Source organism: Corvus moneduloides, chromosome 16, assembly GCF_009650955.1.
Source record: "Corvus moneduloides isolate bCorMon1 chromosome 16, bCorMon1.pri, whole genome shotgun sequence".
Classification (NCBI taxonomy): Eukaryota; Metazoa; Chordata; class Aves; order Passeriformes; family Corvidae; genus Corvus; species Corvus moneduloides.
Genome location: NC_045491.1, coordinates 6,643,171 through 6,660,115, shown reverse-complemented (window position 1 = coordinate 6,660,115; position 16,945 = coordinate 6,643,171). Strand labels below are relative to the sequence as shown.

The following is a 16,945-nucleotide window of genomic DNA, read 5'->3' as shown; positions in this document are numbered from 1 at the left end:
CTAATGCTCTATGTGGGCCCACTTTAGTTTGTTATTTTTTACTGTCCTGCCACAGCCCTGCGGGATTAGATCCCACAGCCAAGTGCTATCAACACTCCTGTTACCTCCAGTGGAGCTGCATTGATGGGAACAACAAATCCAAATTGGACTTGCTGCAGACAAGCCCTTAGTGGAGCCCCAGAACACAGAGTGAACCTGGAGAAGCTTAAAATCCACCAAGAAACACTGATGGGATGTGCTGAGTGGCCAATCCTGCCCTCAGAAATGGGATGCTGTTGGGATACAGGCATATTGGTTTCCAAGAAAAGCTGGAAAGATCTTACTTGCCCAATCCAAACAGAAAATGTCTCACCACTTCTTTTTCTCTCAATCTTCCTACAGCTTGCCTTTCTTGCTCTGCTCTGACTTACTCTGTCTTTTAGCACATTGTTGGAGAACATGGCTTGCATCTTTAACTCCAAGCTCAGAGGAGACCTTCTCCTTCCTTGGAGAGAAAGACACTGGGGACAGGATGGCAACCCAGTGTCACTCCTGGAGCAAGGCATTCCCAGAACTCCAGGGTGAAGCTTGTCCTGAACTGAGCATGACATTGGAACAGCTCTGCAGGTTCTTTAAAGGGGAGAGAAAAAAGACAACCAGTTTCAAACACCCTGCCATCCCCCAAAAGTAGCCTTTTACTGATGGTCCAGAGGCATCAGCAATTAAAAAGCAAATACCCTATTAATTCAAAGGCTCGGTGATTTTAAAGTGCCAAAGTTGCCCTTTGTTTAAAGTTTGAGCAAATGAAACCAGTAATTTATTTACCATTCTATTTCCCAATAGCTTCCCTCCATCCCCTTTTGTTTCTCGAGAGAAGATACTCTCCCCTAGGCTGACAGGTTTTAGACTACTGCAATGTGAAATGGCCATGATAATCCTTCTCTTCCCTCCTCCAGTGGCATCTGGGATGGCACTGCCCACCCAGCTCTTGCAGCTGTGCCAGCAGCAACGTGCTCTGTATCTGCACAGGCACAGCCAGCCCACGTGTCCCACGCAGATAGGAGAAAACAGCCACGGGGCCACGGCAGGATGGAGGCTGCCAGCTCCAGTGTGCTGGAATGTTGTCATTCCTCTCGCAGGCTGTTACCAAGGGGGCACAGGGGACTCCACACAGCATCTCCTCCGCTGTGTTTGGGGCAGGGGAGGAGATAAGGCTGCTGTGCTGTAAGAGAAAGGGGGGCCCCAGGCAGCGCTGAGGGACCTCCTTCTCCAGAAAGCGACCTACGGTGGGGAGGTGACTCCATGGGGGGAATCTGGAGTGAACACAGAAATGAGTGAGGCCTGAAGAAAGAGATTAAAGCACCCAAGGGCAAAGAAGCCTTGTCCTGCCAACCTTCCCTGCCTTCAGCACGGAGACAAAGGGACATAGCCCCAGCACAGATAACCAGGTAAGAAGGGACAAGAGCTCTGTGCTGGAAGCAGTTTCTAAGGGGGAGTGAAGTACGTGGAGTTCAGTCTTTGCTTCCTTACAAGGCTTCTTTGTCCTTATCATGGCTTGCTCTCTCAATGTAGCCTTTTCTGTCCCAAACCTGTTTCACTATTTTTAGTCTTGGAGCTTTCCAGGTGGTTTCTGTTTCTGGCCTCTAAAATGCTGGAGATGGGCAGGCAGCTCCAAGTGCTTCCCCTGACATTACTGGCAGAGCAGATCTTCCCTCCCTGTGTCAGCTACAGGTGAATAAAATAAAGTTTGTGAAGTCCAGGACCACCTGTGGAGCTGCAGGCAGGAGGGCAGATGAAAATAATTGCAGGTAACAGGAAGAAATTTGCTTTGGTGTCTGCTGGCTTTGCACAAAGAGTTAGATTCAGGTGTTGAAGACAGAGGTCAGAGGCAGTCATCACTCTGTCCCATTTCTGCTCTTTTCCAAGCTACAGTTTCACTTGGAAGAACATGAGAGGGCCAAGTAATCTTCTCTGAAAGATGATGGTACAACCAAAGTGGCATTTCAATGGAGGACTTCTAAAGAAAGGGATTTGTCTCCCAGTTCTTTTTACTCCTTGCCTTTCCCACTATGGAACCAGCTCTCAGAGATCATCATTAAAAAGAACAACAACAACAACCCAGCCTCATCAGTTCTTGTGAATTCTGAAGGTCACCAATGTCACCATCAGTTATAATGACACACATCACTCCCCTCTTCACACAAATGGATTTACAACCTGTTTAAAGGCTGTCGTCTCTCGGAGCACTTCACCCCTTGTGCCACCTCCTCATCACACACACTCACTCTACTCCAGCAACAGATGCTGGAAGAAGTGATGAATTCCTTTACTTTTCATCCAAAACAGCTTTGCAGTATATGGGAGAAGCACTGAAGGCTGCAGGCTTGTTAGCACAGGATTTGTACTGCCATATTTTACTTTATTCACCTTCCCAAATTAGGTGAAGCACATCTGGCCCAAACCTGTGATTTCTGTTTAATTAAAATGCAGGTAGTGGAGTCTCCCAAACTCCAGAGCCCCCCACATAATCAGGTAGTGACAGCAACCTGGTAGAATAATGCTCTTGATAAAGTGGCTGCTCTAACAGAGTCTTAATTTCAGTGGAGCAGAACAGCACCTCTGGTAGCAGCTGCGTTTCGGGCTGGGATGAATATCAGTACCCAGCCTCTCGCTGAACACTCACTGCCTCCCCAATCAAAGCCAGCATCCCTGACAGCTGAACTGTTAAATGAATTAACAAGGCAAAAAAGGGGCTTGCCAGCGGGGCTGCGACTCCCTTCCTAATTTCTGCAAGTGGTGGCTTTCAATTTTTCTGTCATTTGTCAGGAGATGCACATGGTTCTCTAATGAGCAGGGCAGAGCTGCAGCCAGCTCTAAAAAGCAGTGTTAGAGGATCTTTTGGGCCTTGGAAGAGAGGGATCCAGATGCTTGAGGCAGGTGGGGGAAGGACACGGGCTCTGCTCAGACTGAACAGGCAGCACATCCTTCCCAGCTGCGCTGAGCTCAAGGACTCCCAGCCCACTCTCCCATCTCGGGGAAGAACTGCTCTCCACACCAGTGACTTTTGCCAATATCCAGGCAGAACTCAAAATGGAGCCTTTGATTTTATGGGCTACTCTAACAAGGAAAAGCATTTCCTCCACCTGTAGAATAAAATAAAAAACCACCATCAAAAAAATCCAAAAGATCCAAACCACTGGCATCCAGCTTTCCCGTTCACCAGGCAAGTTGGGATACGGAGGCCTTTTACTCATGTCTGGGCCATTGTTCTCTCCCAAAATTCCCACCTGCCCGTCATTCAGGGGCAGGGAAGACCTGCTCAGGCTGCCCAAGGGGGCAGTTGGCTGGAGTACAGCTCAAGAGCACTTGAGGGCTGGAGAGAAACTCCCCATTTGGGTATATTTTGCTCATTTAATTGGCAAAACTTGCAGAAGGTTGGTTTTAATGGCTTTCACCCTACACCCCCCGAGGTTTTTCAGGTGGTTCCATTACCTACTGGAACTTCTATTGTAAAAATCCAGGTGTGATCATAGGAATATCTTCAAATCTAACAGGGGAGAGCACAAGAGGGAAGGAAGGAATCACAGACACTCTCCCTTCTGCATCACTCAGTAGAAGCTGAACAGCACAACAACCATCAGCAACACGAACACCCAACAGAAATGGGTGTTTTGACTGAGCTGGCCTAAGCCCAGCATAGTTCCCCAAAGGCACAAAGGCTGTATATCCTTTTTTACGACCCAGAGAGGAATGTTCTCCCCCCTCCCAGAATTACTGCAATACTTAGGGCAGAGCGAGGCCCCGTTTAACAGCACTGAGACATGAGTTACCTGAGAGCTTGAGGCCAGGAACTGGCCATCTTCACTCACTTTGTGCCCAGTACTGCGCCTGTGTCAGCACCTGTTGTTTATTGGGAAGCTTTTCTCTCTTTTTAACCTGGGTGCTCCATTGCTGGAGCTGAGCAGAGCCATTTTTTTCCAGCTTGCTGCTTAACTGCCTTTACCATGGGTAAGAACATCGAGCAAACAATAACAACAAAAACCTTGTATTTCCACAGCACACTTTAACTCAAAGGTGTCACAAATCAATTTAAAACTTAAATTGCAATACCATCTCCAATCACTTCACTCACAGTATAAATCACAGCCAGTTCTGGTGGGAGAAGAGGCAGTTATATAACAAAGTGTAATAACTTCACACAACAAGAGTGAAAATCGGCAGGAAGATCCTACATTCATCATTTCTGCTGCGTGAACCTGGATGGTCCCTTTCCAGAGGTAAATCTGGGAACTCTAAAACAACAGCCAAGTCACACACTGCAACTTCAGACACCAGTCCTGCCTGGAAAAGGTCTCCTGGATATCACAGCATGATGGAATGGTTTGAGTTGGAAGGGATCTTGAAGCTCATCTAATTCCAGCCCCCCTTCCTTCAGACACTCAGGGATTGTGCAATTATCTCAGTGTCCTCTCAAGTTTGTCTCCTCCTGTTGCCCTGTTCTCTGAGTTATGATAGGAAGATCTGGACTGTGGGATTAAAAGACACGATATAACAGCATTTCCTTGTTTTCCCCAGCTGATTTCCCGTGCTGTGTACATGTGTATAAGTCATGTGCTGGCTCCATTTGCAGCAGGGAGATACTTAGCTCTGAAACAAAAATGTATTTTGAAGCCAGATACAGTTGGCTCCACCTGGGACTATCTTCGCTGCAGTTGCAGAAGTAAGCTGGAGCAACAGCAAACTAGAAAAAAATGTAAATATTGCCAGCTGTCGCTCCAGGGCCACGCTGCTCTGATTAATTTATGATGTTTTCAAAGAAAGAGGGTGAATATTGCACCATATATGAAATGAAAAGGTTAAGCAGAGTTTAAAAAAATGCACAGTAGAGTTTCTTAAAAAATGTGCTTTGCTTAGTTTTGAGCAACAGAATATTTAATGACTAATAATAAAACGAGTTAGTGCTGGCTTTGATAACTCCTCCATCCCACAGCCCTGAGACACGGGAACAAAGTGCAATCAGCTCTGTTGCTGGGCTGAGCAACGGGAGGGTCGAGCTGCTTCCCCTTGTTCTGAGCTTCAAACACTGCTGCTGCAGAAATTGAGACCATAACTAACAAGGATTTCAGTGCCAGCCTCTCTCCAGCTGGGATCACCATAAACATGGCCCTGCTGGCAGGGCTGGAGGAAGGCATCAGCTATTCCAGTCCTGCCCTTCCCAGCTGGAGTTTCTGAGGGGACAGACTGGCTGGGGGTTATCTGGGCTCTGACAAACCACCCGTTTCTCAAGTCAACTCTTCTGTCCTGATTTCCACCTCCAGCCTTCCCGTGGGGAAATTTTAAAATGATCTCAGGCACCAGATCTCAGGACTCAGGCACCAGATCCAGAGTAAGCAAAGGCTTGAACAGTGCCACTGACCCTCAGCTTCTGCAGGGCTGGTTGCAGTGACAGAGTCTGCACGTTCCTGGGAGCAGCCGACACCTGCCTCCAAAGCCAGCATCAAACCAGGCACGGTGTCTCCTCACTTCAAGAGCGCAAAACTAAAGCCAGGTGTGCTGCCAGGCAGTGTCTCTACACAGAGAGTTATAAAATAAAAGAACCAGCTTTCCAAGTCTCCTTTGTTTTGTAGTTTTGTTTCTTTTCCCTTGTGGCTTTCCTGTGCTCCACTTTTCACTTCTTTAGCTTGAGTCAATTTTTCCCTCAAGCTAATTTGGTATGAACAGTCATCCTCCTGCAACTCCAAAAATATTTTCTTTTCTTTCTTTCAAATGCCCTTTCTTCCCTCCTTCCTGCAGACCAACTGGTTTTCCAATGGCAAAAAACTGTCAGTGCCAATTCCAGTAGAGGGAACTACAGAAAACTGTCAGCAATAACGACTGGGGAATTTTTCAAATAATCCCTTTCCTGGACAATTATTGAACATTATCTGGAGAATACTAAAACATGCTGGTACTTAAAAAAAAGAGAAATCAACTAATTTTCTTTTCACCTACCTGCTTCACCCACAAACACTTCCACTGGTGTGCTGGTAGGGCTCTCACCAATGACATTATATGCTGTCATTAGTACTTCATACCGCTTGTATTTCTTCAACTCTAAAAAAGTAAAATATTATATATTAATATTACATACTATCATTTATACTGTATTACAGCTATCTTTTAGACTCCAACACCTCTACAGCTCCAGACTTGTCTCTCAGGAAACATGGCAATAGGACAGTACAATAGTGCAATGTCTACTTCAGTCCTTCCTGGATTCACACATCACAGCAGTATTTGCATCATTTTGAAAGATATTTGTGGTGAAATGGCAGGATTTTCCTGTGTTTCCTCACAGTGTTGCTCCAGTTAGAGGAATAATGATCTCTCTTGGAATATACCCATTTCTTATGGATAACTACCTAGAGCAACATCTCTAGGTCATTCTTAAGGACAGAAAATGGCAGGATTTGGCTCTGAATGTCACCATGAGGTCTCATTTTGATGTGCACTGGTAGGGAAGAGCCTGCCTAGCTTTTGCCTAATCCCTGGAATGCTCATTTAGAGGGGGGCATTTGGCAACTGCACTGCTCTAGAATGGCACAGCTGAAGCAGGGGCAGAGCAAGACCTGCAGTGGGGAACCTGGAGCCCCTTTGCGGGTACTCCATGGGTATCTTCTCCTCCAATGTGACCACAGCCTGTCCATCAATCACAACGAGAAAGGAGAACTCGAAGGCTGGACTCCATTTGGCTACCAGGCAACAAATTTGTTTGCTAACATAGAGAAACTACTCTGACAGATGAGGTGGGAGAGTGAGAGAAGCGTGAAAAAATCCAGAAAACCCAATTGTTTGTGGGTGATTAACAGATGCAACGAGGGTGGAGCAGAATCACATCAACGTCATTAGGGGAGGCAGCGCCTGAGCAGTTTCAGATTTTGCATTTTCAGGATGAAAGAATCAATCCCAACAGATATATTTATCATCTACAATACTTAACAGGGAAATTAGAGTAAGAGAGCAATCAATAATATAAATTGCCCTATTTAAATGAGCATTGAATTAAGACACGCATGGCCAGAGGTCCAAATTTCTCCCTTTGCCAATAATTTTCCTTGCTATCTACAAATCAGAGTCCCCTTAACTCAGGGGCTGACAGGATGCCATTGGTTTGGTAAGGTTAAAAAAATCCTAATTAGACAAGTTTTTCTAATTTCAGTGTCACAGAAGTGTTTGTAAGTGTTGTGCTCCAGTATCTGACTGCGAGTTCAGCATCATTCCCCAGTCTCGGGCACACTGTAAATTATATCTGATACATCCCTAATTTTTTAATGTGATATCACTAAACTCAGACGGACTGCAAAACATGGAGCAAGCAAATCAGAAATAACAGTGCTGAGTTCATAAACAACCAACCAATAGTAGGATACACACGTATAGTACTGGGCAGCTCGCACAGGGAAACTTCATTTTCTGCCATGAGAAGTCACAAGGGAGATTTTAGTGTTAACTGGATGTGGAAGAAAATGGAACACGAGAGTTCATGCATGCAACCTTCAGTGGGGATCAGGCTTCATTTTTTCTTTTTTTTAGCCCATCACAATCTGTGACTCAAAAGCCTTGGGCAAAACCTATCTAGTGAACCATCATCACCACAAAGCAACTTGCCTTTTAACTCTGTCGAATGTTATTTTATTCATTTCCAATTGAAAACACCTCTGGAGATGCACATAAATTCATTGGGCCCTTTCTAAATTGGCCCTGTACTCCATGGAATGCCCGAGCATTGCAATGCTTGAATCATAGGACTAATGATGTGATACAGCTAAACTCAGATGGACTGCAAAATATGTAGCAAATTCATTTGGCATCAGCAATACTGGGTTGTTACAGTCAATAATGTTTTACCTTCCCAGCAGCCACATTTTTACAACAGCTACCTACTTGCATCATCGATGTCTCTGGGTGTAGGGGAAGAAAAGGCTTAAAGAAAAAGAAACTTGAGAAAGCCAGAATCATTAATCTGTGTTGATTTCTGCTGGATCCACGGAGGAGAGCCACAGGAGTTTGCCCATGGTGTATTTTGAACCATTACAAAGAGCCTCATCCAAAGGCAATGTGCACTTACGTGTTAATTCATACGTCGTTAATGCAGAGCTGCTGTTCACTGTCTTGAAGCTGCTTTGGGCTATTCAGGGTAAGCAAAGCAGAAAGCTTGTTACAGTGCAAGGAAATAGTTATTGCAAATGATGTACAGCAGAGACAGAGGCAAATGAGGCAGCACACCCATACACAGTTTAAGCTTTAGGACTATATCTTCTAGAGCAATAAAATCACATCACTCTCTCGTAACACATCAAAAGCATCTCGCTCACATGGGGCTGTTTCACTTCCTCCTCAAACAGAGGAACTCACAAATACACAATACAAAAATGTTCTGACTTTTAGATTAAATAGAACAAATGAGTAACAATGAAATGATTTCTAGGGGCAAAAGCTCTCAGTGGTGCATTACATCCTGATTTCTCGAGATGCAAAATTCAAAACCTGAAGAGCTGCAGAGGACAGAGCTGGAACGTGGGCCACAAAGTGAACACTTACATCAGGGCAGGACCTGTTTCTTTAAGTGTGAATTTGATTTCCCACTGTTTCGCTTAAAGAATTCAATATTCCTGCTGTGAGTGAATTGTAATAATACGCTAAGCTGTGCAAAACCGTGGGTCGGTGAGGAACAGAGGTGTTCTAAGGTGAGCATTATAAGGAGAAAGAGGGGAATTTATCTTAAAATACATTTCTCCACCCCTTTCTGTCTCTTGACTCCCTGGGGAGGTACAGCTCATTTTTTCTCCTTTGCAGTGATTAGGAACATTGCTGCAGGGCCAGACAAGAAGAGGGAAAAAGAGAAAACTGGTTGGTTTCACAGGCTCTCCGGCTTGTGAGAGCATCCAAATTCATTTTTTCGTGTACACAGTCAGTCATTCAGTTTTTGTCTGAGAAAAACCCTTCTGCATTCCTACACCTGCAAGAGCTTTACATCTCTACTCTGTCCTGTTTCAAGCTGCATAGTCTGAGGGGTCTCATTAGCTCTGACCACGTAAGTGAAGTCAGAGTTAGGGGCTTATGTTACATTTAAAGCACCCACTTACCCCACACCCTCATTAAAATTCACTCTTGCTTTTGTAGAAATCACTTCTATGGGTTCAGGAAAGCACGGCAGATGATGTAAGATATTAAAATTGTCTCACTCAACCCTATTCTGCTGCTCTTGGAGTATTATCTTATTCTGAATATTCCAGTGACATCAAACAGGACAAAAGCTGGTCCCTCCATGAGGGCATCTCATTGCGGGACCTTATTTCTCAAGCTACTGAGTGCTCACCTGTCTGCCTCCCATCATCTTATTCTGCCTATTTTTCCCTCTGATTTCCTTTCTAGCCTTTATCTAAAAAGCCTTTTCTTTTTTTCTATTATTTCTCTCCCTCTCCACCTTCTTCCCATGTGAGCCATAAATCCCAGTGACTCACATGGAAAGCAGGCACCTAAAAATTCCTGCTCATCTTCGCTATTTTCTTCTAAAATATGGACAAGCACTTTGAAATTATAAAAGTTCCATTTAAAAATTCTCCTCAGCTGTTTCCTCATACCGTAAAAAGAAAAACAAAATGTCAATTATAAAAACAATTGAGAAAATAGCAAGGAAGGAAAAAGTTGCCAGTTGAGGAAAATGAAGTGACTCTCATTTGAAGGCAGAACAAAGTGTACCAGGGTAATTATGAGCTGGAGGGAGTGGAAAGCAGGAAATCAGGGGGTACGTGGGGGACAGACCATCAGTTCCAGTGTGCTGGCAGAGATCAGTACAGACCATTACAATGCTGATCACACTGAAATTACTTGCATTTTTCAGCATCTTCGGGCTGATTGTGTAAAATCTGAGTTATTCCCAGCGCTCTTAGACTTACATTTTATTGCCATTGAGCAAGAGGGGATGTAGTGCCCGGTGTAAAGATAGATTACAATTGTGGGGTATTTTAGGGTCCAAACCATAGGCTTACGTGTGAGCTCTGCTCTTAAAGCTGAGGGGTTCTGGATGTTTTTGGATTCTGTCCCAGGCCCGGCGTCATAATCCAGCTCCCGGTAGTAGATGCGGTATCCCAACAAGAGCCCGTTCAGACTCTCCACTTTGGGGGGCTGAAAGACATCCACGTGAAGAACAGGCTGGTTAAGATGTGCATGGCAACAAACATCCATCAGCAGGGGCAGTGGCTCTGTGCTCGGGTGAAAACAGACATTAATAATGCACAGGGCTGAAGGCTGTGTGGTTTGCAAAACACAAGTTAAAGGCAGCTTTGAGGATTTTGCTAAGCTGTGGTCATTGCAGAAGGCTCTTGACTGAAAAATCCACACCAAGAGCCAAGCTCCTTTCCTTCTTGGCCCACAGAAACTTAGGTGTGATGAAGGGTATAAAGAAGCACCCCCTGGAAAGGCAGGTTGCTTTCCACCAACACTAGAAGAGCCAAACAGTGTTTCACTGCTTCCAAAAAGAAATAAATTATTTTGTCACAGACAGAATTTCTTCAGTGGCTCTTTTCCTTGGGGACTGATCACAGGACAGTCTTCATCTGGCATTATTTTACTGAAAGACACATGAGAAAATAAAAAGGCAAATAAAAAGGAATAATAAAAATTGTTCTGGCTTTGATTAGGAAGACAAAACAAGGCCTAATAACAACTTCATACAGGCATTTAGAGAGGAGTCACAGTGTGATGGGCTCTGGTGTGTGCATAGAGGAAAACCCAGGCCTCCTTTGTAACAGCTCGGAGCAATTTGGCACATACAGCCATGGGATGGCTCAAATATGACTTTTTTCCCCTTCTGTATCATGTTGGCAGATACTCAAAGAAATAACACCTCATCAAGGCTTCTCCAGCAGCCCCTTACACCCTCCTTCAGATACAGAAACAGAGCTGGCATACTGAAAAGGAGATTTGTGTCTGGGTGGTTTGCTTAAGTAGAGACATGCAAAGGGATTCCTCATGTTTGGGAAAAAAATTACTTTCCTGAGTCTGATGCAAGCTAAGAAGTGCAGAGAAGAAGAGATGCCCTGAGCCATTTATCTTCTAAAGATTCTTTTACTGAAATTTAAGGGACTGAAAGTATAAATGAAATGGATTTTAATGATGATCTTGCCCTTAATCCAGGAAGATCCCTACCAGCCTTGAGAACTTTCCTAAGGAAAAGCATTGTGTAAAAATTAACTGCTGGTGTGAAACACTGTCACAGTAGAAGGTAATGCCCCATGTAATTTTAATGAAGAAAGTAAGGACATCTTGACAGAAAGCAGGAAGATCTTTGGTAATAACCTGGCATTCTGATTCCAAAAATGACATGAATTTTCCATTACTCCATTACAATGACATGAGGAGCGAGAGGACTGTCCTGTCTCAGTGCCAAGGACTTGGCTTTGGGTGAGGGCTGAAGGAATCAAGTAGAAAGACTGCAGTTATGGAAACCAAAAAAGAAAATGATGTGAACCAGAGTATAAAGAAGCTACACAGCCACCAGGAAAAGGGGCAGAACCTGCTCCTGCAAGAAGCTGCCTTCTCTTGCAGATGTCCTGCACAGAGCCTGCTGAAAGCAGCCCAAATTGTCCCAAGATGTCACTTGCTCTGCCTGGTTGGAGATCTCTTATTCATCACTGTTTCATGCTCATCATTGTGCTCCATTCTCTGGCAAAGCCCTGACCACCTTTCACTGTTATTTGGCATCTGCATTAGAGGATGATGCTGTGAGGGATTGTGAGGCACCTCGAGGATCACCAGGGCTGGGACCTCCTCACTGCAGAACCCCACCTGCTGAAAACTTCTTTCACAAACAGAACAACCTCCACCAGAAATGGAGCTGATTCTTCAGCTTCTCAGTATTCCTGTTGGGAAGCTGCTCCCAGCCTCACCACTTGGTTAGAAACCTTCGTTTAATTTCTAATCTAAATAATTCATAGCCAGTTTCTAACCATTTGTTCCTGTGCTAACATTGCCTTTTGGGTTAAATTGTTCTTCTCCCTGTGGGGTGTTTACTCCCGTGATGTATTTTAGAAAGGGCAAGCATATTCCCTCTACGACTGCATTTTACAAGGCAAATAAATCAAGCTCTGGTACAACAGTATTTCCTAGTCTCAGGCTGAGAGTGCCTTGTCCAAGGGACTAAGAAAATAGACCAAATAAAGTGCCAGGTTTCTCCAGGGCTGCCCCACGATGTTACTGCTCATGGACCAGCTGAAACGCTCTACTGTGAAAGAAGATGAGATGAGGTTACCGGAAGTTATCAGCATCTCTCTCCTGATCTTTTTTCTTTTCCAATCTTTTGACTTTCTGTTTTCTGTATTGCACTGAAGTTGCTTTAGCCCTGATGGTGCCCTTGCAGAGAAGGGCTCCACAGCACAGCAGTGTCCTCACCTCCCTCTGACTTTTCCTATTTTAATTACTAATAAACTTTTTTTAATTTAGAAAAAATAAAAAAGGAAAGTTGAAGTGGAATATCCTGCAGAACCCTAAAAGGAAAATCCTGCTGAAGCTGAGGTGGAGACTGTGGCTCCCTGCTCTGCCATGTAACTGCCTAACAGGTAAAACTTAATATCTCATTGTGGTCTAACACTGATTTTATGACAGCAAACATTGTTTCCTTATGCTATCATGTGATTCCCCACTTTTTCTTTCCTTGAGGTTTAGGACAGGAAAGCTCAGAAAATAAATAGCTTGCAAACTGTCTCTCTTTGATAATTCTTTCCTGAAAAGGGTACTCAGCTAAAAGGTCAGGTCTTCCCCTTCCTATCTGTCTTCTGTGGACAAAACTCTGCTTTTGATGTAATGGATTATTTAGGATTTTGTAGGAAAGCCTGGGGGATCTGCTGAAATAGGTGAAATGGTTATGAGTGGCAGCCCATAATGTTGTACAGAAGTAAGAGAAACATTTTTGTGCTGTTTAAAGATAAATAAATAAATAAAGACTGAAATGTAGGTTTGAATAATTGTTATTTCTAAGGTAGACACAGAACAGTACATGATCCTGATGTTAAGTGTAACATCCTCCAGAACATTTGAAATAACTTTGCATTATTGATACAAGAGACCTCACTGGAAATTACTTATTTTCTTCCTCCTTTAAATTTAAAAATAATGGACTGATCAGACCAAGCAGCTGAAAGCCCAGATAATGCATCGAGAGTTTGTTTTGTGAATTATTAACACAGCTCAAAGTTAAAAATTTAGCTTTGCTTGGAAATCCACTCTCCCATTTAACTTGACTGCTGTTTTCAGTTTACATTATTTCTTAGACACTGCTGTGAAACTTCCTCTTAATTGGAGGCTATTGTGAGACTTGAAGATTTTTGTTTATTTGAAAAATATAGTACGGTTGAATTACCAGGACCTATTAATATACATGTGGTAATGACATATAATCGCCCACAACTCCCTTGAGATGGCTCTGGCACAACAACCCCATTTCACTTTCATGAAATGAAAAGCATCCAATTACCTAAACAACCACCTATTTCACATTAACTACACACCAGTAATCAGTCAGCTGGGGGAATGTTTATTTCCGTGGTCCATCGTGCTCCACATCCTCTTTGTCCTCTCTTTCTGTACTTTTTTTCCCTTTGCTGGGGGCTCTCGTAGGTGAGGAGGTAGATTTGCATCTCTCCATAATTCCTTTGGTAAAGCTGCTCAACATGTCTCCTATTTGCTCAACATGCTGTAAGCAATGCTGCTGCTCAGGATTAGCCTGTGTGAGCTGGGGCCAGGCACCCAGCAGCACAGCCAGGCAGATTTTAAAGTGCTGCTGCACAGCAATAAACAGACCCTCATCCATATATTTCTCTTCCAAAAATGCAAGGAGTCCCATCTGTACTGTAAATGCATATGTACATTTTTCACTATAATGCAATCTGTCCAAAGCCATCTTTTTTATGTGTGGGGGACATTGTCTTGGGAGCAGGGTGGGCAGAGGCTTTCCAGGATGGGTTATGGATAATGTGCAGTGCCCCACTGGGGTCCCTCTGTTAATGCCCACTCTGCAAAAAGAAGCCTCAGGCACTGGGTCACAAAATGTTCCTGCATGTCCTGGGAGGCCAGGATTGAAAGATAAAGGAAGGCAGAGGAAATGCCAATATAAAATGCAGACTTGACACAAATACTTCCCTATCCAACCCAGAGAGATTGTGGAGAGCCCAAGCTTCCTTTCTCTTCTCTGAAGAAATCTCAGTGTTTCTCTCTCAAAGAGCCAAGAGGGCACGTGGAGCTCCTCAGAGGTACAAATGGGATTTCAGGCACTGATCTCAGGCTTCTGATCATTTCAGCAGCAGGAGGAGGCTGTGCAGGATGTGAGCCAGAGTGAGCTTTTGATTACCTGATCTTACCAACACCACGGTCCGTGGAATGTTTTCTGTGTAGAGATGCACAGCTATGGATATCAACAAAAGGACAGGAGAATCTGACAAGTAACGATCTTGGACATGGCTACAGTGGGGCACAAAGTAAAAGCAACTGCCAGAAATCTCCATCACTAAAATTTATGCTAGATCAGGCAAATAAGGAAGTAGCTGCAGTCCTTCAACTTCAGTACAATACTTCCAGCTCAAGAAAACGTCCCTGGCAACGCACCCTTAAATTCAACAAGTCAAAGCAGCCAAAAAATTGTTCACAGGAACATCAGAATTTTTCATTTTACCTACCTGCCACTGCACAAGGACAGAGGAAGTCGTGTGGGGAGTTACTAACACAGAACTGGGTGGTTCATCTGGAACTAAACAAGAGAAAAAGGAAACAAGAGCAGTTACAGCAAGAACGTGGAAAAGGGGCAGCTTCTCTTTCGCTCATCAGATCCTTTTTCTTCACTGCTGAAGGAAATCTTCCATCCCAGCTGCTACGTGGTGGGTCTCAAAAGCAGCATGGTGGATGTGGATGTTGCAACCCAGGGAGAAGCCAGGCACTTCTCTTGCTCTACCTGTGGCCTTGGCAGCTTGAGCAGGACCAAGAAAAGCTGAGGGCATAAACCTGGAGGAAGCTGCAGCAGCCAGCTGCTCACAGACCACCGGGTGCCCATTTGTAAGGAAGTTAAACCAGCTGTGTGAAGGATCCAAAGGGTGAGAAAACTGCTCCCAGATTTTTCAGGAGATTTTTTGCCACAGCTGAGACAAGCCCACCTTGAATTTAGGAGTCTGTGTCTCATAGTCACACATTACTTTAGTCAGCACACCTTGATTTACCACAGGTTAACCCCTTCCTGGGTCCAAGGCTGTGGTACTCCCAGACACTCCACAGCAGCTCAAAGACATGAAGCAAAGGCTTATCAGGAATTCACAGCCCTCCACAGTGCAACGCTCAAGTGGCAGCACCGGGGCTGCTCAGCAGAATAAATGTTCAGTTTGTTGAGAAGGTGAGAAGCTTTCACAGTTTTTTCCCCTGTGGTATTGTGAGGAGGCCAAGCACAACTCTGGATCCACTGGAGCTAAATTCATAGAGAACTTAAAATAAAATTTTAAATTCCGAAAAAGTGAGTGAGTGCTGCCTCATTATCATCAGTTACAGCCTGCACTGACCCTGCTGCAGCTGCTGTGCAGGAAGGTGGAGAGCCAGGATGCCTTTAAGGGGCTGCTTAGCACATTAGTCAGGTATTACATGGGGTTCCTGCTTAACTTCCCACGCTCCTGAGCTCTATCCTCTGTTCTTCTGATTTCAAGATCACACTCCCTTGCAAAATGGCTTCCTATTATATCTCAGTGTCATTTCTAACTCGTCACTCCTTGCTCTGCAGGAAATCCTGGATAATTCCTAGCACTATATATATATAACCATAGAATCATTCAGGTTGGAAAAGACCTCTAAGACCATCAAGATCAACCATTAAGTCAGGACTTGCAAGCCCAACACTGAACCATGTCCCCAGGTGCCACATGTACATGGCTTTTAAATCCCTCCAGGGATGGGGACTCGACCACTGCCCTGGGCAGCTTGTTCCAGTGCTTGAGAACCATTTCAGTGAGGGAGTTTTCCCTAATATTCAATCTAAACCTCCCTTGGTGCAACCAGGCCATTTCTTTATGTCCTACCACTTGTTACGTGGGAGAAAAGATTGACCCCTACCTCACAACACCCATATATATATATTTATCCATGTATGTATCCCAGAAATACCCAATTTCCCAGGGTAAAAGCACATACTGATGCTTTTCCTACTTTGCAGAGTTCTCTTCTCCATTCAAGACATCAGAGCTACTTCTGCATTCAGGCATTGACTTTATACAATCAAGGAATTAGAAGCTGATCTCTAAGGCTAAAAATAAAAGCCTTGTCAATGTCATTCACAGTTTATTAGTCCTGATCTGCAGGATTAAATGCTCATGTTTCCAGGAGCTTCATACTCTTTCTTACTTACACCTCAGCAATTTTGCCATACTGCAGACTGATATGGACTGTGAGGGGAAAACAATTGAAGAAACTTCTTCAAATGTATGCAGGGTTCTACATTTATTTTTAATGCTCTCTTGTAAATTATTCAATTTCTGCAAAGATAATGGTTAGTGCAGACTTTGGAAGCCAATCAAACGATGTTTAAATCCATTTTGAGACTCCTGAAAGTATGATTCATTATCAGAGGGCACAGCAGGACACTTAGGGCTGCCTGTTAATTCGGCCATATCTCATTGCTACCTGCGTCAACTTCCTGTGGACAAAACTGCTTTGGCTGTTGGTTTTCACTCCAGTCTCCATGGAGAACACCCTGCAGTGGGTCCAGGAGCCCTGGGGAGCCCCCACCCCTCAGTGATGCCCCCAATGTGCCTCTCCTCCTCCCTTACCATCCTGCAGGGTTGTGACCGCCTCTGTCTCTGCGCTGAAGTCGCTGTCCCCAATGTCGTTGGTGGCCTTCACTCGCAGTTTGTAAGAGGTGAATGGGTTCAAGCTGTGGAATGGGGAAAATAAAGCTGAG

The 16,945-nt window shown here is 44.3% G+C and overlaps 1 protein-coding gene across 7 annotated transcripts in view; it reads right to left on the bottom strand.

The window, feature by feature from the left end:
• Positions 1-16,945, bottom strand: part of SDK1 (sidekick cell adhesion molecule 1) — a 388,222-nt gene that overhangs the window by 42,414 nt on the left and 328,863 nt on the right. For 6 of the 7 annotated variants that reach the window (XM_032125651.1, XM_032125653.1, XM_032125655.1 and 3 more), the window contains 5 exons: positions 16,815-16,918; positions 14,691-14,761; positions 10,011-10,146; positions 8,087-8,146; positions 5,971-6,072 (listed from right to left, as the gene is read on the bottom strand). In XM_032125651.1, the coding sequence (XP_031981542.1) occupies positions 5,971-6,072; positions 8,087-8,146; positions 10,011-10,146; positions 14,691-14,761; positions 16,815-16,918 (473 nt within the window). The remainder of the gene's footprint in view (positions 1-5,970; positions 6,073-8,086; positions 8,147-10,010; positions 10,147-14,690; positions 14,762-16,814; positions 16,919-16,945) is intronic. The other variant, XM_032125657.1, reaches the window with a different exon arrangement.